Source organism: Rhinolophus ferrumequinum, chromosome 10 (genome assembly GCF_004115265.2).
Source record: "Rhinolophus ferrumequinum isolate MPI-CBG mRhiFer1 chromosome 10, mRhiFer1_v1.p, whole genome shotgun sequence".
NCBI lineage: Eukaryota > Metazoa > Chordata > Mammalia > Chiroptera > Rhinolophidae > Rhinolophus > Rhinolophus ferrumequinum.
Window position 1 is genome coordinate 71,843,080 of NC_046293.1, and position 27,071 is coordinate 71,870,150.

At 35.8% G+C, this 27,071-nt stretch overlaps 1 protein-coding gene across 10 annotated transcripts in view; it reads left to right on the forward strand.

Moving 5' to 3' along the window:
- The window catches only part of NAV3 (neuron navigator 3), a 770,226-nt gene that overhangs the window by 441,124 nt on the left and 302,031 nt on the right, over window positions 1-27,071 (forward strand). For 4 of the 10 annotated variants that reach the window (XM_033117408.1, XM_033117409.1, XM_033117415.1 and 1 more), the window contains exon 1: window positions 7,609-8,396. The exons of 3 other annotated variants lie outside the window; for them this stretch is intronic. In XM_033117408.1, the coding sequence (XP_032973299.1) occupies window positions 8,154-8,396 (243 nt within the window). In that variant the 5' untranslated portion in view covers window positions 7,609-8,153. Of the gene's footprint in view, window positions 1-7,597; window positions 8,397-18,040; window positions 18,080-27,071 lie in introns of those variants that run through there. 3 more of the 10 variants (XM_033117407.1, XM_033117410.1, XM_033117413.1) reach the window with 3 other exon arrangements.

Sequence of the window (27,071 nt, forward strand, 5' to 3'; positions counted from 1 at the left end):
AAATGGTAGTTTTAAACCAGTCATATTGATAATTATATTAATTTGAAGTACTATGAGCACTCCAATTAAAAGATGCAGATTGTAGAGAGAATAAAAGAATGTGATGAAATATGTATCATCTTCAGGAAATACACTTTAACTATAAAGACACAGATTAAAGTGAAAGGTGGAAAAATTATACCAGTCATTTAATCTATCAAAGTATCACTCAAAGTAGACTTTAGAATAAGAAATTTTTTTTAAAAGTTAAAGTAAGGTTTTTTTAATTATGTATGTCAAAGGATTCAGTACATAAAGATGAAATAATAATCCTAGGTATGTATGAAACCAATGTTAAAACTGTAAAATACATAAAGCAAAAACTGACAATATTGTGACAAGACAACACTATGGTAACAGGGGTGCTAAAAACTGTGAGGGGGTCTGAGATTGTACTGTTTGCAAGCTAACAAATTAACTTGCCATAAATTCATGGGTTGTGGCTGAGACTTTCGACTCCTCTGTTAACAACCAGGCACAGATTATTATTCAAAGTATTAGCAGTAGCCGTAATATCATTTTCTCGTGCAAGTTTCTCAAGCCCCGGTGTCGACCGGACGATATGACAAAGACCAGGTGATATCTCACATGCGTTGGGTTGGGCTACAGAAGAGGAATTTTGAGCCTAGGGAATGTAAATCTTTTATAATTATTTGTAAGCAAACCTGCTTCACCTTTTTTTTTTCCCCTGGAGGGAGACATTATTTTTATTACAATGGACATTTAAAAACAAAACTACAACAACGACAACAAAACTTTCTTTTCCCCTAAGGGAAACACCATTTCTATCTTCCAAAGCTTTTTCTATCTATCTTCTAAAACTGTTTACTACTCAAAACTCTTGAAAAAATAGTTCAGTGTGACAGGGCAGTTAGTTAGGGCCTCTGCTTACGAGACTGGGAAAATGTGAGAAATATATGGAGAATTGTCTCTTAACAAAAGGTAAGCTGCAACTAGGAGAAAGTGTTTGCAAAACATAGTATCTAAGAAAGGACCTGTATCCAAAGCATGTAAAGAGCTATTAAAACTCAATTAATAGGAAGACAAACAGTTAGGAAAAAGTTTTGAACAAACATTTCACCAAAGGTGATGTATGGATGGCATAGAGAGCAAATGTTAGGTTGGTGCAAAAGTAATCGTGGTTTTTGCAATTATTTTTAACCTTTTAAGCCACAATTACTTTTGCACCAACCTAATACTTAAAAAAGATACTCAGCATCAATAAGCTGCTAGAAAAACTCAAATAAAAACTGCAGTGATATACCACTGCACCTCACTAGAGTGGCCAAGATTCAAGACTGACCATATGAAGTATTGATGAGTATATGGAACTACTAGAACTTTCATACACTGCTAGTAGGAGTTCAATGGTATGTTTTGGAAAACAGTTTTTCAATTTCTTAGACAATTGGATATATACTTATTAAATGATTTAGCAACCCTGTTCTAGTTATTTCTCCATGAGAAAATAAATAATATCAACACAAAACACATGAAAATATTTATAGAGCTTTATTCAAAATATTCCCAAACTGGAAACAATCCATGTACCTTTAACTGATGAATGTAAAGGAATTCTGCCATAAACGTACAATGGAATACATCTCAGCCATACAAAAGGAGGAACTACCATGTTTCCCCGACAATAAGACCGGGTCGTGTATTAATTTTTGCTCCAAAAGACACAGTAGGGCTTATGTTCAGGGGATGTCATCCTGAAAAATCATGCGAGGGCTTAATTTTCCGGTTAGGTCTTAGTTTTGGGGAAACACGGTACTGGTACACATACCATGGATAAATCTAAAAAGCATTATGATACATGAGGCAAGTCAGCTGGAAAAATACTGCTTGATTTCATTTCAGTGTACACCAGAAACAACAAAACGGGGGTCCGAAAGCACTTCATTGGTTGCCTGTTTTGGGAGTGGGATGCTGACTGCAAAGGGCCTAAGAGGAGGTTTTAGGAAACATTCCACATCTTGTTTATGGTGCTGGTCACATCGAATTATTTTCTTAGAATTATTCAATTTGATTGCTGTAAATTTTACTTCAATCAAGCTAGTAAAGATAGGAATGTGACTTTCCTGTGTATTTTAGCGAAGAGCAGAGTTGAATGAAAAACTAATTGTATTTTGTGTTTTTGAAAGCATGTTTTTAATGTTGACAGTTGGTTATTCTCTGTTTCTCATAAAAAAGTAATAGTTAACCAATTGTCATTTCATGAGGTTGTTTTTATTTATTTTTAAAATCACTGATATTAAAATGGAGCCAGGATGGAATTCTCTCATTGCCTGAAACTCTAGCTTTAGAAGGCAGTACATTTCAGGAGTCATTGCTTCTTTTACTGTTAGATTGGATGGGAAAAAAAGGACAAGTAATTTACCTAATTTTTATTTTCAGGTTTTTTCTCCCCGAGTTCAATTCTGTTAACCCTTATGATACTGGCCAAACTCTTCGACTATGCTTCTTGCCTTTTCTCAATGATTCTCAAGGCTATTATATATCTTAGAACATTAATAGCTAACATTTATTGAACACTTAACTACCATGTTTCCCCCAAAATAAGACCAGGATTTATATTAATTTTTGCTCCAAAAGAAGCATTAGGGCTTATTTTCAGGGGATGTCTTATTTTTTCATGTATAACGATCTACATTTTTTCATGTACAACAATCCACATTTATTCATGTACAAAAATCTACATTTATTCAAATACAGTCATGTCATCTTCTGGAACATCGTCAAAACTCTCCAAACCACAAATTCAGGCTTGAATTTCATGTGGCTTCATATCCTATGGAACCATTGGCCTCAATTTCTCATGTCCAGCAATAGAGCTCTCCTTAAATGAGCACTTCTTGTCCATGTAGCCTGCTCGTAGAGCATTGGCAACACAGCTGTCAGTGATTTTATCCCCTGAATTCTTCACCCAACTCATGACCTCTTGCAGGCTAGGCTTCACAAAGTTTCCACGCTGATTTCTCTCCATTCTATTTTCAATGTAGTCATTGATTTCCATGTGCAAATGGTCCTTGAATGGCTTGTTTATTGCAATATCAAGAGTCTGGAGATAGGCAGTCATTCCTGCAGGAATCATTATTTGATTCATTTTTCTCTCTGCAAGGAAGTTCCTCATGTCTTTAGCACGGTGAGTGCTGGCTGAATCCCAGACTAGCAGACCTCTTTGGCCACCTTGCAAAACAAGTGACAGCATTAAATCGACACACCTCCTTATAACTGCTTGTGTGCACCAGGCTTTTTCGGTTTCAAGAACATAAATGCCTGAAAGACGTTCAACCTTATCTTTGTTGCCCTTAGTGATGATTAGAGGTGGGGCTTTCTTTTCATCCAGACGAATTGCCAAAATACAGGTAACTCGTGCACTTTTGTAACCAGTGGAGGGAATGTAGATTGACAGGGTACCCCTGTGATCACTTGTCGTTTGAGATCCTTGGCCCTTAAACACTGCAGTTTCATCCATAGCAATCCTTTGAAGAGCTGGTATTTAGAAAAGTCGATGCCATCAATAAAGGACTTGAATGCGAGTGCACGTTTCATAACTTCAGTATCTCCCAGCTTGAACAGTGTTGTCGATCTTAGAGACCATTCATATCTCTGAAGGAAGCCATCCAGCCAGTGTTGTGATGCTTTGAATTCTTCTGGGGATATTTCTAGCTGTGGTGCCATTGCAAGGGCAAATGCTTGAATATCAGCCCTGCGCACAACCAAAGCCTTTGTTTGCTCTTCTGTCTGCAGTGCATTCACAGGTGATGTCTTCCAGCTCAGGAAATAATGGTTGCCGACCTGATCCACACATGTGCTTCTTACCATTTCCCTCGTCCACCTGTTGACTGAGGTTATCATACTCTGCTCACCATTTTTGGACCATTTGGAGATCCAACTTCTTCTCTTTGCAGAAAGCCATAAGATTCTTGCCCCAGGAGTCCCCCATGATTCCTTTCTTGTACTCGATGGAATAGCTCTTTCTTTTTGCACTCATCTTGTCTGGGGGTCGAAAAATTATTCCTTTTAAATCTACCATTAAATCAAGTGTTAATTGAAAACTTATGAGACAGGTGTGGCAACAAAAATGACAATTAAGAATCATGGTCCACACAAAAGGGACGAAAAATTGGAGGCACCAAAATTCAGAAAATATTTCTTTATTTCACATGAGTGCATTAAATATGTCCGTTGCAACATGCGACATATTGAATTATGAAGATTCATATTAGACACAACCACGTCCATTCGTTATCAAGTGCGCACGTTATTCGTGTGTTGTGTCTGTACTCCAATTGGTCATTTGGCAATAAGTCTTGAGTGTATCTGTTTACATAGGCATTTACCTCTCGTCCAAAGGTGCCCACTTGGGTATTTATAAACAATTAATTGTAATTTATATTATCATTTATTTTAGTATTAATGACATTAAAGTATTAATGACAATCATATTGTTTATTTATATTTAATTATATATTAATATTGTTATTTTATAATTCAATACGTCGTGTTTTGCAATGGATGTACTAAATGCATCCGTCTGGCTGACAATCTTCACTGGGGCTTATTTTTGGGGTAGGGCTTATATTACGAGCATCCTGAAAAATCATGCTTGGGCTTATTTTGTGGTTAGGTCTTATTTTGGGGGAAATACGGTAATTGGCAGACTCTCTGTTCTACATATATTTCCTTTCTCACAGCTACCTTGTGAAAGATGTACAACTACTTTTTTCCTCATTTTACAGATGGTGAAACTGAGGCTCAAGCAAATGCCAATGTCATCTGTCTAGTAAGTGAGGAAGCAGACATTTGACTACAGGTGGTCCATCTTTAGAGTGCATTCCCTGAACTGTCAAACTACAAATCCACTAAAATGCAGATCTTAACTTTTAATACACAGGAGAATGAATTTCTTTAAATTTGGTTCTCAGACATCCCTCTCTCCCTAACGATTCTTCTTTGGTAGGTTTGGGATGAATCCAGTAATCTGTATTTTTATCAAGCCTTCTACATGGTGCTTTCTTGAACTCAGTCTCAGAAACCCCATATTCTGTGACGTTAAGCTAATTACTCCTATTCAAAGGTGATGTTCTTGGTATGAAATGGGATCACAGCTCCTGACTCACAGTAAATTCTCTAAGTTAAGTTTTTTGTTGTTGTTGTTGCTCTTGGTAGATGTTACTTCATAGAATTAGTCAACAGTGACAATTCTTTTCAACCCTATATTTCAGTCATAGTGAAATGATACTATCTTATAAGCAATGGGCATTTCAAAGTGAAAAGACATCTTATTGAATGTGAACACATTTTTTTTTCCAATTTGATTATATCAGTAATTACAGTGTGTTCTGCTCCAGCATATACCAATTAGCTCACTTGCAATTGGTAAATGGAATTATGTTGGTAAAATGTGGAAGGCGTATAGCTGTAATAGGTGATTTATCCTAGGCCAAGGGAGGCAGAGTAGTCATAGGAACATTATTATCTTGGGTGGGAAAAGAAGCCCTCCGCTTTGATAATATATAGTGAACAGGTGCCCCTTTGACTCAGTTTTAAGAAAAGTTGAAAATACGAGTGCCAGTATCTTGGCCTTCCTCACCAGAGGGTCATCCGTCTTGTCCAGTGTGTTTGGCAAATATCTGCAGATTGCATTGCCCCTGTGCAATGTACTGGCAAGCCTCCTGGCTCAGAGTTTGCCTTCCACCTGGATTTTCCCACCAATGCTACTAAAGGAATTGCCAGCACTTCTATTCAGTGTATTTATTTATTTTTATCCTGAACTGAACTGCTTGCTTGGGTGGTCCAAATGATTTTCTGAGGTACCAATATTATTTTTGCTAGTGATATGCTCACAAAGTTGCATATGTTTTGAATGATCTCCCAGAACTAATTTTCCCACAAGTCCTATTATTTTAGGTATGTCATTTTGTTTGCCATGTGAGGATTACAGGATGCATATATCTTCTCATATGATTTAAACCCCGTGTTAGGAACTTGAACGTCTCTAGATTTTCAAATATCTTACAGTCCTGAAAGGGATAGTGTGTTAAATGATTTGTAAATTTAAACTAAGTTACTTTCTCAGAGTGATCATTTCATTTTTTTTATCACTACTAGTGTTGTATTTGTTTCTTATTATCTCATTGGATAAAGCCCACTTGGATTACTTTTTTAAAAGTTGTCAAGATTTCTAACTTGTATTTGAATTTCTTCTATACTTTTATCAAAAGAATGTATAAATTTAACTTTAGTTATTGGCTTTAACCTGTAAATGACTCCTTCTTACTTAAAAGTACATACTAATTTTAGACCTGGAAATAGTAAACAAAGAAAATCATTTCTTTACTACAGAGAGATGTTTTCTACAATAATGGCTTATGATTCTCATAATTGCCACCATTCATTGAACGTATACTAAATGTCCACTCATTTTTCTAGGCACTTCACTTGCAATATTACTAATTCTTAAAATATTTGATAAATATAACATAGATTTTCTAAATAAATAAAAAAAACCAGAATACATCTGTCTGTCTTATAGAATTCTTACACAGAAATGTGAGGGATATGAAATCAAATAAATTATTATTATTAGATATAACATTGCTGATGAAATCTCAAACTCCACATATTTATGGAAATGTGATATTCACTAAGTGATGGAGGAATTTTTCTGTGTATCCATTATCTTACTGACCCTACTTTTAAGACAAGAATGCATATGTATCAGATGTTTTCTTAAACATTCAGCCCTTGCTTTTGTTATAGATCGTGAACATGCTTTTAATCAGAAATGGAACATGATCTGATCATAATAAAATAATTTCATTGTTAGAAGTAGCATTGTTCATAGTCATGGAGTATACATTTGGCCACTCTTTAGAAATTTAGGATTTTAAGTTGGATTTAATAAGCTTAACTAATAATGTTATTTTAAATTGTTTCTAAGATGTTTCTTAAAGTTACTCTTTAAATAGTCTAGGCTCTCCCACTTTCTAACTGCATGATTTTGGTCAAATTACTCAAATGAATCTGAGTTATATCCTTTCTATAAAATGGAGAAAATAAATTCTTGAGTTTTTCCATTGGTTAAATATGACAGTGCAAATAGTGCTTGCCCAGTAACTGTTATGTAGTACATTCCACATGTGTGTTAGCTATGAATATTTTTGTTAGAATTATTAAATTTCTAAACAATGATTACTCTATAGCTAGCTGGTGCCCTACTCTCTGTATTTACTATATTTTAATAATATAGGAAGGCATGGTGTGCTGAATGATTTAGCAGCTTTAGCTAGTTGCACTGTTGCATGAGTTTAAGCTGATTTCATGGGATGAAACAGAATGAACACCGTGGTTCATGGCTGTCAGTAGTGAAAAATAGCTGGAAATCAGACAAACAGCTTCATTGCTGAGATTGTTTCCGGGCTAAAAGTTCTTCCAACAGCTGTTTGTTTTGGCCATTAATCGTGTCCATTTTTTTTTTTTTAATTTTTTTTTTAAGCTGGGGGAAATACAATTTTCTTTAAAAAGAGAATGTAGGCTGGTTGTTTCTGAAGTCAGGAAGAACGCTTGTCCTTCCACTATTGCGGTCTCTTGGGTGCTTTGACAGTTGGACTGAAGGACTTTTCCTTTTGTTTTTCTCTTTTTTACTCTCAGTGCTTAGACTCACACTGCTGTATGAGCAGAAAAAGTAAAACTAGGAGCTCTTTAATCCTAGAGAAGGAGCTTTATAGCAGTTACCTTCAAGAAAAGTTTACTCCCCAAAGGAGTATTTAATATTGCATAGATACTGACTCACTGGAGAGAGAGAGAGAGAGAGAGAGAGAGAGAGAGAGAGAGAGAGAGAGAGAGAGAGAGAGAGAGAGAGAATGACAGAATGAGAATTCAAGCCAGCAAGAAAGAAAGATACTTAACTAAAGATGAAGGGAAGTTTTGTTGCCTCTTCCTGAAAGTTATATTATTAGTTTTTAGGTTTTTTTTTTTTTTTAAATCATGATGACTGCTAGTTTTGTTTAAAGTATTTGTTCTGGAAATACTAAAGTTGGAGTCTACCAGACTGAGGTTAGAAGCATTTTCTTTGGCAGCAAGAAGATACTTTTATAGAAGCCATGCCTGTACTTGGGGTTGCCTCAAAACGGAGGCAGCCAGCTGTTGGGTCCAAGCCTGTTCATACTGCTCTTCCGATACCAAATCTTGGCACTACTGGGTCACAGCATTATTCTTCAAGACCTTTGGAACTGACTGAAACAGAGAGCTCAATGCTTTCTTGTCAGCTGACATTAAAATCAACCTGTGAATTTGGAGAGAAGAACCTCCTCCAAGGGAAAGCTAAGGAGACAGAAGACAGCAAGGTCAGTGGCTGAAGGTTATGTGCTATGTAGCTGCAGATTTCCTTTTAGGTGGAATATAAAGCATGTTGTGAAATGGTGTCTAGTAGAGGAACACCGGTGTAAGAAAGTAAGTAGTTTGTATGGCTGGGAAGCTGAATATTTAGCCTATGTAAATCTGTAGTTACAGTTTATAGTTGTAAAAAAGTTGTGAGCTTAATTCTCTGACTACATGTATGTTGTTATCACCTAGCACTACTTATTGATGAAGTGACTAGTTAGTTCTAGATATCGTGCTATTACTGATAACCATAACCAATCACAAATATGAGAAATAGGGGACCTATATTTCATACATATTATATTGTAAAAGAAGACTTGTTTGTAAAAGTACATAGAGATATCATCACTTTTCTCTAAATGTCTTTTGCATTTTAAATACTTTCTGTTTGAATATGTGTATCCTAGACTACTTAATTCATTGCCATATGAAGGACAATGAAATATTATTTTCCTTGATACTGTACATTTGTCTGGATTTTCACTTGTAAATTGAAACCCTACTGTTTTACTTATTACTGACATCATTTTCAGTCATTTAATTCATGAATTCTGTGAGCAGTAGCTCATACTCTTGGTTTTTAAGTCATGCTACAATCATTTTCTCCAGATGCTATAGAGTAGTATGGCCCTTAAGGATGAACTTCCTGGGGACTCATTGATACCTTGATAAACATCACTTTTTTGTGCAGCTTTAACTATGATGTCAAGCTTTCAGAAGTCACCATTCTCACCTCTGGCTCCTTAGGGAATGGTTTGATTTTACCCAAATGTGATTTAAAAATACCTTAAGAGGAAAAAAAAAATACCTTCATGTAGAAATCAACTCTACAAGTTGAAAAGAAAGCCACCCTTTTTTGTCTGAAATGTCCATTCCATCTGTCTACACCTGTTCAAATCTTCTGAGGTACAGACCCAAGTGCAACTTTCTTTGTAAAGCCTTTGCTTCTTACCCCTTTCCCTCCTTTCCTCTCCTGTAATTCTATCTGTAGTAATACTTATAGCACCTTTACTTATATTGTATTTTAATTACCTGATTAATTTATTTCTCATCCCACTAAATTGAAAATATATAGATGGTAGGGCCTTATTCTGTGTTCCAGCTTCCTCTCCCCAATTCATTATGCATACAAATGAAATAGTAATTGAATGAATTAATACACGAATGAATGAATGAATGAATGAATGAATGAACGAACTAACAATTGTTTTGAGAAAGATTTAGTTAAGTTCTTTAGTCTCTTTGGATCGTTTAGTCTAATAAACATAGGGTTTGGGATGAATGGTTTTTAAAGTACATCTAGCTCTAAAATTATATCACCCCTTTGGTGTTTTAAGAAAGCATTGTCTATGCAAGAAAAATTAGTTAGAAAAATAGTTAATTATAGGTTTATACTTCTCAGTCCACTGTAAGCAATTGGGTAGAAGTAAGGAAGTGTAAATTATCCACAGAAGACTAAACTTTTTAACTTTATGTAAATAATTAAATGTGAACACCATACAACTCTGTTCCAATGTTCTGTGTACCCACAAGGACTTGTCTGGATTAGATGGAAAGAATAGATAGACACTTTTTCTCTGCTGACCATGCTATTATCTCTGCAGGTTTAGTCAAACTTTCACTTTGATAAATGGCCTTGGCCTAAGACTTGACCACTATAAGTACTATTTTCATTAGAATTTGGGTTGATCTCTGGTTAGCAAGCCTATCAATCACACATCTGATATTCCAATAAGACTCTGTGGTAAGCAGTGTTGTATTTATAGGGATTTTTTACCACGCCACTCATCAGATTAAAGACTTTTCCAAGTAGATGTAAAGAATGCCTGGTCAGCATTTCAATATATTTCTAAATGTTAAAAGAATATATTCAAAGATATGTATAAACTTTTGAAAGAATAGAACTGAAGAAAAGAGCAAATTGATTAAGGTTGTTGTATACTGTTAGAGATAATTAGACTTGGCTGCAAATAGTAGACATCTCAACCTAACAATAGCATACACAAGATAGGATTTTATTTCTTTTTCTTATAAATGATAAATGGAAGTAATCGGTCCATGGCTGGCAGGGAGGCTGCATGAAGTTGTCAGGGAACCAGGCTGTCTCTGTGTGGCCCAGTGTCACCAGTTTGTGGCATCTATCGCTTAGTCTTGAACAGATAATTGAATTTCACTCCATTAGAAAGACATATCCTGTTTCATTAAGGATTTTTTCCACATCCCATTGGCCTCTTTGTAGTTCTAAGAGTTAATCTAGCTGCAGTGGAGACTGGAAAATGTAGCTTTTATTCTAGGAAACCATGTGCCCAGCTAAAAATTATGGTTTCTGTTTCTAAGGAAAAAGAGACTATGAATAGTGCCCACAATAGATGATGGTCATTAAGAAACATTTATGTGGAGATCTCTGCTAGTCCTTGCGCCAAACAGTCTCACGACCTGGTTAGAGAGAACAAACCTGTATGTGTCAGATGAACATATGTCAGAAATGTGTCCTCAATTCAATACTCCCTTCTCCTAGCCTTGTTTTTGATTAGTGTAAATGGCATCATTTTGAATTCCTAGCCTAATATCTAATGATATACATTACTATCTCACATCCCATGATTTCTAGTAATTGGAGATTTTCGCTTCTGTATTATAGCTTGGATTTATCCCCTTATGCACACAGTCCTGCTCTGGCCCTTGTTAAATTTTCTGTCAATTATTGCAATAATTCCAAACTGGTCTCGTCTTCTCCTGTGGCTCTCCACCACATCTATTCAACACATTCACCATCCTGCTTCATCAAAAATCTTTGTTACTTCTCATGTCTTACAATTTTTTTTCATTTTTCTTTTGTCATTCCAGTATTCCAGTCTCCCAATTGTCACCTCCTCTTCTTCTGTCGTAGCCCCATCTAACTATTATGTTCCAGATGCATCCTTCCTGGGTGTCCCAAGTTCTTTAGATTGTTTAGCCTCACTGTCATTTAAAAAAGAAATAACTTTAGTTCCAGATTCTATGTCACATATGTTTGGAAACTCCACCATGATATCTCAAGGTCTTGTTTCCTCGAGCTATTTATTGCTCTGACATCTTACTTTCCTTGAGTTTTCTAATGTCTCTCCTCGTATCGGTTGTTTTTTCCCATTCTTTCTGTCTGTTCACCCAGATGAGGAAGAGTCACTTTGCTTTGGAAACATTATTTAATCTGGAGATTAAGGTTAAGAAAGAGGCTCAAGGCTCAGCAAATAACATACAATTAAGCACTGACCATCCCTGTTCATGAAAGTTCCTTGGCCAGACCTACCGCTGAAAACTTCATTCCTGGTCTTTACTTTTCAGCCCCTAGCCTCCTTTAAACTTGGCCCACCACCTCCCTTTTACCTTTATTCTCGTTTCTAACTTCTTTCCAATGTTGGGCTCCCTCATCCCTTCCCTCTTGGATTACCTGTGCAAACACAAGATTTTTTCTTTTTCACATTATTATAGAAAACAGTTTTTTGAGCACCTACCATGTACTTTATAGGAAATCTCCCATTTCATTGTCACAGCATTTCAAAGTAGGCATTATTAGCCAGAGAAATAAATGAGGCTTTGATAGAGTGGAAACAGTCATAAAATCAGACAGTTAACTAGTACCGAAATCTAGGACTTGAATCTAGGATTCTCCCTACAAAGTATTTTTTGTCTGTTACATTATACTCTCTTTTCATGATATAATTTATCTATCTATCTATCTATCTATCTATCTATCTATCTATCTATCTATCTATCTATCTATCTATCTCTATTGTTAGGTATACCCTATCCTCTAAATCTCATGCACTCTTTTAAGACTCAGGTCAAAAGTCAAAGAAAAGAATGATTACATTGCTGTGATTTTTAAAAGGAAGGGAAATTTACATCCAGTTGGAGAGATCTAAAGAAAATTCTTGAAAAAGTAGGGGTATTTATATGCGTGGTAGTATGGAAGTTTGTTTAATTTCCTTACTCTATAGTTGTAAGGACTATCAAGGTAGAGATTATTTCTTACTGTTTTGTTTACATAATGCTATCACTGAGGCTTTGAAAACAAGATACTCAAAAGCATTAAATATAATATTTTTAAAAAACATAGTGATATACACAAGTAAATATATTGTATGAATAATATTGCTAATGCAGGCAATCCTTTTGTAAGATTATAGGTCTGACAGAAACCCTGTTTGGATGGAGCATTAAAAAAAAAAAAACACGTTTTCAAGTACTTGGAATTTAATGGGCAGACAGTACTCAAATATAGAGAGGAAAAAACATTCTTTTGAGGAGATTGTTGCATAGAATTCCCAGTGAGTAAACCATTATCATTGAGCAAACTGTTTATGGAAATGAACATTTTGGGGTCAGATCATAGATGGAGGCACACTTCATTAGTAAGGCTCTTATGTAACAGGGAGACAAAATTATACTGTCAATGATACTTAGGAGAAGTCATAGCAGAGAGGGACTAGTATTAACTAAGGTTTTTGGAAGCTTGCTGTATACCAGGTACTGAGCCAAGCCCTTTATGGAATATCCCATTCAGTTCTCACAATAGCCATACGATATAGGCACTGTGAGTATTCCCATTTTACAGATGAAGAAACTGAGACAAAGAGAGGTTAAGTTACTTGCCAATATTTCAGTGCTAGAGTGTGGTAGGCTACAGCTTCAAAAGATGTTACTCTTCACCGATAAATGACACTGCAAGGAGGAAGACTTCTGCTGGCTCCAGGGAAAGAGAAGAAGGGCTATTGTTTGACTGAATTTCTGCACATACTAGTAAGATTCGTTTTAAGTATTGGATTAACATTGCTAGTGAATTTTGAATAAATCATTGGTGTACCCAAGTGCCTAGAAGTATCAGGAGAAGACACTTAGGTTGACACATTGTCTCTATCGAACTGTTTGAATAACAGGAATAAATAAAAGACACCCCAGGGTAGAACTATAGCAGCAGATGTCAATAGAGTAAATGGCTGGCTCTAACGGCCAGCTGTTTCCTTCTTGGAGAAGATGCCTGATTGCTGAGGGCTGTCGACGCTCCTGTTGGCTTGCTCACATGGTAGCACTTCCAGAGCTGGCCAGGCCCACAGCTGCATAGGTCAGCACTCAGGTCCCTAGATGCTTCGTCTCCTTTTCCTGTTTCTGCTGTGCTTGCACATTTAGTTATTTGTATTGAAAGAAACAACATTACGTCTTTTTCTTGTGATAGTTCGTATTTCAAGTTGCTTTTTTTCAAGTTTCATCATCGTTTTTAATTGTTTTTGCTTTTGCAGTCACAGTGGTGTAAAGAATGTTGTAATGCTCCTTGAATTTTAACATTGTCTCTACTGACAGAGGCTCTGTTTTTCAGGATCATACTTTTATTTCCTTTGAGTAACAATTTGTAGGAAGGTGGCAGTCTAATGCTAGTGTCTGTTATTTTAGTTCATGCCTTGCAAAGTCCTTAAAGAATTATATCTTATGTATCAACCTCTGAAATTACAAAAAAAAAAAAAATCTGGTGTGAATTATATGTGATCACATGTTACTGAAAATCTCATACAACTCGTTTTATTGTGCTTCAAGTGACCATATTGTGTGTATATTTGATGTCCATTTGCCAAACGCATTCTTCTCAGTTCCTTCCTTCCTGGTATCAGACATCTTTCTTTCCTTTAATAAAAAGGAAGACACTAAGTATATTGTTTACGGAAACATGAAATCAATGGGTATGTCATTAATTTTTAAGCAAAATAATTGCCTCCTGATTGGTATTTCTGCTATCACATCTCCAACAATCACCCTCAGTCAATCTTGAACTTAAAATATTAGGTGGCATAGTTAAAAGACCATCAAATGTGGAGCTCAAACTTCTGCTAGATCCTGAAAGGGTAAGGCATTTAAGCTCTCTGAACTTCAACCTCTGTGTCTATAAAATAATAAATAAAATGAGGGTAATAATTCTTGATAAAGCTATTCAGAGGGTAACATTTTTATTATCTACTCCTTTTCTCTTCCTTCCCTATTTTGTCCTATCAGTTATCACAGTTCTCTTAGTTTTTTAATCTCTTCCTCTGCAGTGGATCCTTTGGAACATAATCTGTCAACCTTGGCACTAGTGACATTTTGGACTAATAATTCTGGTTGTGGGGGCAATGATAGTATTGTAGGATGTTTCACAGCATGCTGTCATTGCCTACTACATGTCAGTCCCATCCTTTAGTTGTGACAACCAAAAATGTCTCCAGATATCATGAACTGTATCTGGAGTGGGGTGTTGGGGGCGAGGAGAGGCAAAATCAAACCCGGTTGAGAGACACTGTTTTAGAATCAGCTTCCAAAATTCCTCAGGTCTCTACTGCTTTTTAACGATAATAATAATAATAATTTTCTTCACCTTGTTTCAGATGATCACTCCATCTTTCTAACTTTCCAGATACATGTCTTGAACGAGTAGTTGTATTCATCGCCACTATTCCAAGCTTTGCATTTGCTTTTGGTTTTCTTGATTTCTGACTTCTGTTTTCCTAAAGGTTAGCAGTGGCTTTTGAAAAGACATCTCTTCTTGGTTAACATTTTATCTTTTGTTTTCATCCTGTTTGCAGCATTTGACATCTACTGATTACAGTTCTCTTTTTGGAATGCTCCAGTATTTACTAGCAATGTCACCTGGGCAGGTCAATTCATACTTAAGATTCCGTTTCTTCATCTATAAAATGAGGACAGTAATAAAACTACCTAATAAAATTGTTGTGAAGAGTGAGATATTGCATGTAAACTATACGCCAACAGAGTGTCTATTCTAGTGGTCGACATTTGTTACCTATTATAATATTATACAAGTATCTTATAGTTTTATACAAAAATTAGTAATTTTAAGAATTGGAAGCAGAATAGAGGAGACAGTAATTAATTATCCTTATGTGAAGAAATTAATATTTCAATCATGTTTTGAAGAATGAATTTGATTTAGCCAAATAAATTTGGAAAAAGAACATCTTAGATAGAATAGCATTTACCAAGATGTGAAATACTGTGCTATGTTTAGAAAACTACATTATTCATCTCTCCGAGGATGTAGGATGCAAACGAGAGAGAGGAAACTGAATTGAGGCAGTGGGAAGATGGGCCTTAAATGTCCAGTAAGGAGTTTAAACTTTATCTACAGAGCATGGGAGAAGGATGTCACACTGACATGATTAAGTCTGTATTTTAGAAAGGTAATCATGAAATGGAACACGGGAAGATCCAGTAAAGGGAGAGAAATTAAAAAATACAGAAGAGAATGTGATGGAGCAAATTTTTGACTAAAATACCAAGTTCAAGAGCCATGGGAGTGGGCCAAGTTTAATATAAGAGCGGTGGATGTTCAGATTCACTTATTAAATATGAGCAATCCACAAAATTCCAAGTCTTGAAGGATAAATACATTTTTCTTTAAAGAAAAACAGTTTACTTGGAAAAGATAATGTGTGACCTTGGCAGCAAGTAGCCATTAAAACTAATGATAATTACTAACACTCTTGAGTCCTTCCCACATGCTGGATGCTATACCCAATGTATTATTATTCCAATTACACATATGGAGAAACTGAGCTCAGATTCATGGTAGGGTGGGGCAGGAATTCCAACCTAGGTCTGTTTGACTCCTCTGTCTTTATTCTTCATCTCCCTCTCTGTCTCTCTCTCACTGCAATTTATAAGCTACCGTCAAAAATCAGTGTTATTCTTTTCTCTCTTTGTGGATACTGAGTCACATAATGGGAAAACAAAGAAAGCCACAGATTCCTGCCAGGAATACTGAATTAATCTTTGACACATTTCACTTTGAATTCTTCCTATCCCCCCAACCCCGACAGTTGCTCCATTTTTGCTTTAAGAAATGCTTTTCTGTGGATTCCTAGTCACTGGGGCCCACAGAGAAATTCAATATATATTGGAGAGTTCATTAATTGAATACGGCAGGATTTCCCCATTGTCCTCAGGAAATGGAATGATTTGTTAAAAAGTGTTGCAATTCTGCCTAGAGATAAAATCACCAGATGAGAGGGCAGTAGCAAAAAAAAAAAAAAAAAAAAAAAAACATTTTCCCAGTAAAATAACATAATTCAGTCTCCATAAAAGAAAAAATAAAAAGCCAAACAAACAAAAACAGGCCACTCTTTTTTTTAATGTATTTTGATATTGTGAAAGGACTGTTTTGTAAAACCTAAAACCTGAGGTGGCAGGTTCACAATTTTACATCCTGAAATGTGTTAGAGTACATTTTATAAACAATCAAAATGGCATGGTGTTAGTTAAGGTAATGCTAACTTCTCTAAGAGAGAAGATACTCAAGGTCTCAGAGGCTTAAAACAGTGGGTGTGTATGTTTTCATTCCTTTAGCTGTTGCGCATAATCGTGGCTTCACAAAGCATGATCCATAGGTCAAATCCAGGCTAGTGCCCAATTTTGTCAAGTAAAGGTTTATTGGAACACAGCCATGAGTTTGGTTTATGTGTTGTCTAGGGCTGATTTTGTGCTAAGACAGCAGAGCTGAATAGTTACAATAGAGACTGTATGGCCATCAGAGGTGAAAATAAGGGACTATCTGTCCCTTTATAGAAAAAGTTTGCTGACACATGCTTATGGTAACTCAGGAAACCAGATTCCTTCTAGCTTGTGGTTCTGTCATCCCATCTCTAGCTAGCCATCAAAGAAAGATAGAAAATGGAGGATTGGATAAGAGGCTTAGAAATTGCATACTTCGCTTCCACTCCGTTCTATTGGTCAGAACTCAGTCATGTACTGATACCTAGTTGCAAGACAGGCTAGGAAATATAGTCTAGCTGTGTGCCCAGAAATGAAGGGAAATGTTTTAGCGAACTATTAGCCAACACTTAGTTAGCCAGAGACTGCCTAATTAGTCAGATATTCAAGATTAAGCAAATATTGACCATATTAAAAATTTCCTAAGCTGCCCAAAAGTGTCTTTCAGATTGTCAAGAAGTTACCCTGAATTATAGGGATGTGTCTTTAAGGAGCAAGACATTGAGTAAGTGGAGGACCATAATGACACTCAAGTTATTCAATGTACAGAAATAAAACATCTTGCCGTTAACCCAGCTTTTAAAAAATAGACCAGGCTCATCTACACAGAAGTACAAGTCCCGCTGTGGTCTCGTGATTCCTCCAGCTGCTCCCGTCCTTGTGATTTTGCTAACTACCTTCAATTTCTCTTATTCCAACCTGGTGGTCCAAATCACATCCTGAAGCAACTCTTTCTTGCTCCTGTGCCCTTGTTGCTATTTGCTTCATCACTGAGTTTTTAGCATTCTTCTCTTGCTGGACCTGGACACTCTCCATCAAGCTGGGAACCAGAAAGGCCAAGGCAGTGTAAGATCTGAATTCTAGAAGTAAAGTTTAAAGAATCAAGATGAAGTCAGGCGTCAGTCACCGCAGGAAGGAAGCATTTGCTGGCTTCTAGATGTGGTCAAATGGGTGGCTTCAGAGTCGTGTGAGGGAGTTCTGCTCTCTTGCTCTGGAGACACCTTGTAGCTTCTGTCAGCACATTGCAAACTGGCTCCAAAGCAGACCTTCTGGGAATGTATAAATGAGTCATTGACAAACCCACCACCATTATTGACAGAAGCAACTCCTATTACAATCCTTTCAGATCACGGTAAGCAAATATACAGAACAGTACATATTAGGTTGGTGCAAACCTAATTGGACACACAGATATATCTTAGGTTGTTGCAAAAGTAATTGTGGTTTTTGCAATTATTTTTAACCTTTTAAACCACAATTACTTTCGCACCAATCTAATAGAAAACAACCTCTTTTCAAATGCAAGGTAAATTTCTAAATGACTCAATTGGTCTTTATATTGAGTTGTGCGTCTGGGACTATCTCTACTCAGGTTTCTATTTCTCTTTGATGGTATTTACTGTTTAGCTTGAGTTAATTTAAACTGCTCACTTTTTAGACTCTAAAAAATACACAGGTTACATATTTCTCTTTATTGACCCCGAATGCTTATATTTTTAATATAATCTTGCTGTGCCTTTTTTTATATATAAACAATTTATTGACTTTCTACAGAGTGATATTTTTGCCAGAACCTGTTATATTATTATTTGACCCATACACTTTTTGGATCCTGCTTCATATTTCCTTTCTCTTGAAACCATCTGCTTTTTATAGCTGTGTCTTCCTTCCTTTGGCTGGCTTTTTGCTATCCACACTTGTGTGTTGCCTTCTTCCACTGGATGCAAGGTTTATCATCTCCAACATGTTTGCCCCTCTCTTTTCCTGGGATTCAGGCTAGATCTATTGTACTCTGAAACAAGGCTGCTGTTTCACAAATGTAAATTCCTCCGATTGCGACATATAGGTCCGCATCATAGAGCCTCAGTAACTTTTCTTATATTTATTAATTATTTTTCCAGTCAATTAGTCTATCAACTACTTATTGCTTACCTGCCATGGATAAGGCAAAGTGTATCTGTATATATCTATGTGTGTAAAATAGCTTATTTTAACATGATAGGCTTTATGGGAAGTATACTTGCAACAGATGGGACTCTTTTTAGGAATCTATATTAATGTTTTGGCAATGTTAAATGTCTATTACTGACACATATCAGAAACAATTATAATTCAGATTTTTAATAATCATAACTTTCATTATACATTTTCTTTTTTTTTTTTTAATCTAGAACAGATTTACTCCCTCCAGTTGTGATCATCAAAAATGTCTCCAGACATTGCATGTCCAGGGATGGGGAAATTGCCCCCAGTTTAGAAACCACTGATTTAGATCCTGCCTTGTTTGAAAAGAGGATTTAGTAGAATTAAAAAACATACACAACATGTAAGATTTCAAAGCATATGCAAATAAAATGGGATTCCAAGACAAAAAGAACAAAGGAAAAGGACAAAACTAGAGGAAAGGCTGGTGTGTAAAATTAGGCTGTTATGTTTTGTGTAGTTGTTAGAGGTCTCTACACACTTGGCTCTGAGCTTTCTAACTGCTGATACATAAAGGTTAAGCAAGTGATGTTTTAATCAGTGTCCAAAGCATGAGCTAATATTTGCTCAGGAGATTCACACAACTTTGTCTATTTCTGGGTGTGTAAGAAATGTTTCCTAGGGGCATTTATAGAGACATACTATATAATTTAAATAACGATTCTCTCAATAACATTTTTATTTCAAATTGCAGTTATTGTTTTTTTCTCCTTATTCCTAACTTCTATATGAAACCATTAAAAAAAAATAAAATGAAATAAGTCTACGTAGGATGACCAACTATACTGGTTTTCCCAGGATTGTCCTGATTTTAGCCCTGAAAGTCTATTGTTTTAGGAACCTCTCAGTCCAGAGCGAAGCTATAGCTGGTCACCCTAATTCTGAATCAAACTTCTTGTTTTTCTCTTTAATTTTGTTCTGTTTTCTCTAATTGTCTAATTATTAATTCTAATTTTGTAGTAGTTGAAAATATTTTCTATTTCTCAATTTTAAAATCTTGCCTTATTTAAAGATTCATTGTCACACACTATCAGTTCTCTATTAAGATTTAACAGAGCATGTCCTTTTTCTAACAACAATTATTCAAATTAGAAATGGTTTCTATGAAGCTTTTAGTTATTCAAAGTACCTCATTTTTTAGGAGGTTCCCATATTTGCGTTTGCTCCTTCCTTAATCCATACCATTTTAACTAATGTTGGTGATAATGAATACCTTGCTCTTTCATTTTGTGTGAAACACTTAGAGTTGTCAATAAAACAAACAGGGGTTGCTTCCCTGAGTTCATCAAGTAATTTTCAGCATAAGTTATATGTGTCCTGAGTTGAATATAATGATATCTTGAGGTACAGCAGATGGTTTGTTTTTTTCCTATACCATCAGAGACTACACACAATGAACAAGACTTTCATTTGACCTCAGCAGCGCGTTTCTACTCCATAAGACAGACAGGATGTGGTGTAGGAGAAAGTCCACACTTGCACAATAGCCCATTGACAGAATGTTTGGGAAGTACAAAGAGGAAGAGAGCATCTGTCTACACCCAAAATTATCAGAGGCGGTTGTGTGTGTGCGAATCTTAGGTTTCAGAAATATGTTTTTTAAGGTCACCCATTTCCCTTCTCTGTTTTTATAGGATGAGGAAAGTCGCCTTCGAGATAACAAAACATTTGAAATTCAGAAGAGGAATTGCATCATATTTTGTCTAGTTAGCTCAGGCAGAAAATTAATTCCCTCAAGCACTAAACACATTTTGTTTAGCCCTTATGGATGGTCTATGTGAATCAAGCTGAAAGAATTAAATGAATGAAAAGATAAAAATCCAACTGAAATATAGTGATAAGGAGGCTTTAGCTTGAAGGAAGTCCTTCTAGGAAGACTGGCCCAGGTGCAGACTTTACAGTTCATTCTGCCTGAAATACAAGAAAAGATGCTACACAAAGTATGGGTATCACACGCACGCACTCACATATCCCTTTCTCTGCTGTAGCCTTGGTGAAATAGCAATTTAATTTTAATTAAATGTAGTATTTTAAGGAGTTGCAAGTATTTTAAGGAATCTTTGACATCTTCTCCCTGTGTTCATTCTGCTACATGTGTAGCTTGTTTCACGTTCCAGAGGAAAGTTCTCATGTGTACCAGATCACCACGTTGACTTGTACAGACAGACTCAGTTGGTGCAGCTGCCATTAAGTTGAAAGGAGAGTTAGAGTGGATCCCAATGTTGGCCTTGCCTTTTGCTTTCTTCTTTTTGAATGCAGTTGTGTAAACTTTTGAGCAAATGTCTTACCACCTGGATCCTCTTCTGGATGTGTTGCTGCTCTCCAAAGGACTTGGAAGCAGGTACTTCCTGTTGGGCAGCAGGCTTTCATTTACAGGACATCTGTAAAACCACAATGTGAATAGTCAGAATAGCAGAAACGGCCTACTAATGGGCGTAGTAAAACTTCAGAGCACATTCTTGAGCCAGGAGAAAGTGCCCCAAAGAGCAGATGTGATTCAGGATGAGTAAAACCTAAGTCAAGGTGCGGGTCTTTTACTCTCCACCAGAAAACAACACTTGGGTTTCCTGGCAATGCAATTATGTAATGACTGTGGTTTCTTTTTGTAAACTGTGTCTCAGACAGGGAGGAAGAAGGAACCAACTGGATTGTGTAACTTTATAAATAGAAACAGCCATGTTAAAATAACAAGACTGCTCTGAGTTAAGCCAATGAATTTTGCTACTACTAGCCGCAAGGCTAGGCCACTGAATGAATCTGAGATCCAACCTGTGCAGTAAGTCCTGAGGTTTGCCTAAGAATACTTAAATGGGAAAAAATCAGAGAGATGTTCTTACCCTTCTTCCATTGTACTCCAAGTATTTTAGTCCAAATAAATCAAAACCTTTTCTCTGTTGGAAATAGTCGAGTTGGAGACACACAGGAACTTTGCCCTCCACTACAAATAATGAATAATGAGCTCATACCATTTTTAATACAGCACATAATTTACTAAACACTTGGAACAGTTTATCCTGGCAGTGGCATAAAGGAGAAAGAGGTACCTACCTTATTATCTATTGCACAAAATGTGTGCTACATTCGCCATATGTTCTGGAACACAAGATGATTTAAATTTCACTGCTGCTCTTTATTGTAGAGGGCAGAACCCAGGTACACAGAGAGAAATCTCCTTAATAAAGGCCAAAAACATCAGCCTTCTCAGCATGATTCCGTTCAGTTTGATATATACTCCAAAAGACAGACTGGGCTATGTTTGCCATTTAGCTGAGGCTTATAGATCATACGTTTTGAATCTCTCAGGGGTGATTGTATAATAGTAGTGTTTTCTTTGATGTTTTGTGGCTATAAAAGTCATACTAGTACTTCCTAGACACTGTTGAGAAATTAATCTTCCTTAGCATGACTGTAATCTTGGCACTCATTCATGGTTCTCCTTAATCTGATTGAAATAAATGTTCTCATTTAAACTCTTATTTTAAGGAGAGGCCTATTTCGTTCATGTTTGTATATCCTAAGATCTGTAACACATCTTGGATGCATATTTGCTGAATTAAAAAATTAATAATGATGTTTGTACTTTTATTCCTTTGCCTCACAATTTGCCTCATGCTTATGTTTTAAAAAGAGCTATTCATGATTTCTTGGATCTAAATATCAACTCTGCTATTCTGTGATTCAAATTTCTGCTATTTCTGTGATTCAAGGTCAAAAATCTTCATAATTTGGCCTTAGTGCACAGTTATACACCACGTTATGATGGGAATACTGAGGAATGTGTCGCTAGATGATTTTGTCATTGTGCGAACATCATGGAGTGTACATACAGAAACCTAGATGGTAGAGCCTACTACTGTAATTGTTTGTGCTATACTTTTCTGTGCCTGGCAGCACAGTAGTTTTGTTTACACCAGCATCACCACAAATGCGTGAGTAATGTGTTGCACTGCGACGTTTTGATGTCACTAGGTGATGGGAATTTTTCAGCTTCATTATAATCTTATGGGACAACCATTGTATATGCAGTTCGTCATTGACTGAAACGTTGTTATGTGGTGCATAGATAGCTGTTGTATACTAATCCATCTTGAGCAAATCTGGCCCAATTCAGTGGTGGTCTTATAGGTCTCTGAAGCTGTCTCTTCAAATGTAGATTATTAATAGTAGAATGACTAGGGGAAAATCTTCTAACACAAGTGTCATTGGTAAAATTAAGACCCAGAGAATTGAAATTGACTATCTTAAAGGCATATTATCTTAAAAAGTGAATATAAAAGTTACAATACGAGTGTCCCATTTGTTGATGACAGTTACTAGGATACTCTAACAAACCTGCTTAGGAACATGAATATGACTTTAGCATTAAGTCCAAGACTCATAGTCTCATAGAAAGCCAACCATAACTTTGTGCTAGAGAATCAGCAAGGAGATGCAGTATGTTTGAGTCATGCTCCAACACCTAAAAGTGTTTTGGCATTCTTTGATTTTTTTGTCAGTTAGAACATAACTGGTGAGATCACTCTGTTCAGTAACAGTGTCCAGGCTCTATTGCCAGGGTAGGTTTATGGATGTTAATAGAGTTTTCCTTGTCTAGTGTGATGTATCATCTGGATCTTCTTCTAAGTCGTCACAAGTCCATTGTAGGATAGTAAATTCAGCCAAGTGCATTGTAATTTATATGTTTTACTTAAAGGGCTTTAAGACGCACTACTTCTCAGATGCAAGAAAATACAACTCAGTATTTTCTATAACATATTCTTTTTTCGCTCTTGAACTTCCATTCCTGCTGGTGGTGGTAGAAAGACGAATGGTGAGGATGGGAGAAATCTAAATTAGATTCCTTTTTGTCTTTTTCTTTCTTGGTTTAAGAAACCATCATTAAATCAGAGTAATTATTTAGTAATTTGAAGATCAAACTTTTTGACAGTGCTGTTTTCCTTTCTCCATGACACTTCTCTCTTCTTTTCTCCTTTATAACATGGCATCTCCGGATGGGTGGTTGCAGTATGTTTAGGGAAGTTGGTGTGTCCTCAGGGTAATCCTGGGAGTGAAAAAGGGTCTCTGGTTTACTTACTACCATCAGGATTATCTGGATCCTTGCTGTTTTGTGCTTCAATAGCTCCATACAGCCGGGTCGCTGGGTACAAGTCTCTGCTGAGACTTGGGCTCTGGTTACTGTGTGGACACCCACTGCTGATAACCATTGCCCAAATTCTGCATCTGCCTTGGCCTCATGCCACCTCTCTTTGGGCACACTAGTCCCTGCCACATTTTTGCATACCCAAACTGGTATACACAGAAACTGCCCAGCAGGAGTGCTTTAATCAAACACCGTCTGCCTAACCACGTCCTGTTTCCATTTTCCCTCTACTGTGGCTGTTCAATATTGGCAAGGGACAGCCCATGTTGTGGCCCTACCAGCTACCCAATGGAAAGTGGGACACAGTCCTCTTAGCTTTCCCCGTGATCTTCAACCTCTATGGGAAATTTTCTTATCCTACTGTCATTTCTGGGCCTATTCTCAGGGTATGGAGGCACCAGATTCCATCTCAGATTCTAATGGTGTCTTGTCTTATTAGACACACCCCCTCTGAGTCTCCTTGTTTCTTTCCTGCTACTTGAACTTTTATTTAGTCTCGCCATCATAGTTAGTTTCTCTGAATGTATTGTCTGCATCCTCTGCATTGTGTTTTACAGTATGACTCTATGCTCTGGTTTTCAAGGATTTTCATTTGATAGGTAAAGGGAAGCTTTTGCAATCTGGAAAACATTTTCTCATTCAATGAATCCTGACTTTCAATACTATTTTGTCACTATGCACTTTTAAAAATATATTTGTAATAAAGTTGAGCAATAATTTTTTATTTTTGTTATAGGCTAAATTCTGTCTTGAAATAATAAATGTCATTGTTTCAATGGGTAGAAAAAACATAGGTAAACTAAGAAATAGAAATAAATAAGGACAGATATCTTTTTTTAATATCTCAAAAATACATTCCCTCTAACATAAATACAGTGACCATATATTTATATATTATCATTTGGAGAAATTCTGAGCTTATAGTATTTTTTTCCTAGACTATTGAAAGCATTTTCTAATATTGGACTCAATGTCTGTTATATAAATCATGAAAGACTACTACTGATAATTAAATAATTAATAAATAATGCTTGCCGGGCCCAGCCAGAGGTGCTAAAATGCATTCTCATTTTGTTTTCTTGTGTACTACTATCAACTCCATTTTACAGGTAAAGAAAGTCAGGCATACAGGAGCCAAGTGACATGAGTGAAATGACCCAGCTACTGCCTTTTATGTAATTCCTGTGGATTTAGCACGGAGGAATAAGACTTATTACTATCATAGCAAGAATTGAGTAACAACTTCATCTGGGAAATCAGAGCAAGAATATAAAAGAAATGATGACTATTAGGAAATATAAAGTAAATTTTGAAAGGATGGATAGATGTGGCTTACTCATGTCAAAGTTCAGATGTGACAATGGACTGATCTTCAAAATAGCAGTTTAAGGCCACAATTCTTAGTATTTTCTGTGTAGTGGGATTTCATTGTAGTTTTGATTTACATTTACCCAACAACTAATGAAATTGATCATATTTTCATCTGTTTAGGTTTCTTGCCCACTTTTCTACTGTGTGGTAAGTCCCTTTCCTTAATGGTCTATAGGAACTTGTTATATTTTCTGCATAGGAGTCCTTTGCTGGATACACACTTTGTCAATATATTTTTCCATTCTGTGAGTTGCCATTTCACTTTCTAGGAATATTTTCATTTGCTGAACATAAAGTCTTAATTTAATGGAATCCAAAATATTACTTTTGTCTTAAGACTGCTTATTCAAAGGTCACAAAGCTATTCTATATTAAAAAAAAATTATTTAAGGTATAGACGATATATATATTATATATATACATAAATATATATGAAAACACGCAACTTCCTCATTGTATACAATAGAGATAGTCTTACCTATATTTTTAAAAATTAATGTCAGTTTTCTTTTGTGTCAGATTATATATAAATTTACAAAGTAATTCAATGAAACTTCTGATTTTAATGTAGGAATCCTTCTACAATTATTTCACAGGAGCTTTCTAATGATCAGGAGTTAGTGTCTCAGGAGGTATATATATTTTCTTATACTGAGGTAGTATATTATATAGCCAATACGAATATGTACTGACTTTTCATAACAATACGATAAAGTTCATTTGCATAAAATTTTATTGAAATTTATTTTTTCTATAAATTTTAGAACATTATTATCTTCACATCAGTATACTTTTTCAGAACTCCATTTTATCCTGGCATATATGCTATGTGGTGAAAAGGAACACTATATAATTATTATTACAATGGATACATATTAAGAACTTTACAGCCCATGCTCTTTGATCTTTCAGGAAAAAGTAGGGCTTGCAGGTCTTGGTCTTCTATTTACTAGAATAGTCTTATTATTTGTTCTTGTAGCATGTCGTTTTTTAAGTCTGCATGTAAATACTACTTTATGAAATAATAGCAGAGTGAAAATTAAGAGGAAATACTGATACCTTGCTATAAATGCTGAATGCTGGCTGCTGGCACCCTCTGAGCACCGGGCACCATTTTCTCATATAGAAGGTCCACCCATGATTTGTTGCCTTCGTTCTGAAGTATAAAGATACACGTTGGAAATCTAGACTTACTTGAATTAGTACTGTATTTGGCTTACCTCAATCTTTCAATTAAAGTTTTTAACTCCAAAAATAATTTTAAAATATTTTCTTGGAATATTTTCTAGTGGAAAGGATATCACAGTGTTTTACACAGATGTAATAAAAAGTAAAATAATCAAAATAAAATTCTCACTGTTCAATTATCTTAGTGTTTGGGAATATATAACATTAAGATGAAAGAGAAAAAATATAGTTAATTATCTACATCTCTTTTCTAAACGCCATTTAATATTTGAATATTAGGAACTGGCTTTAAAAAATTTCCCCAACATTGTGGAATTATGAATTTTAAAATTCAAATTGTTTAAATTGGCAATAAAAAGTGATATTTTCTAAAAATAACCTTTACAAATCTTGAGTTGTTCTAAACTTTTAGACTGATTTTTGGCTATGAAAGGATAAGAAT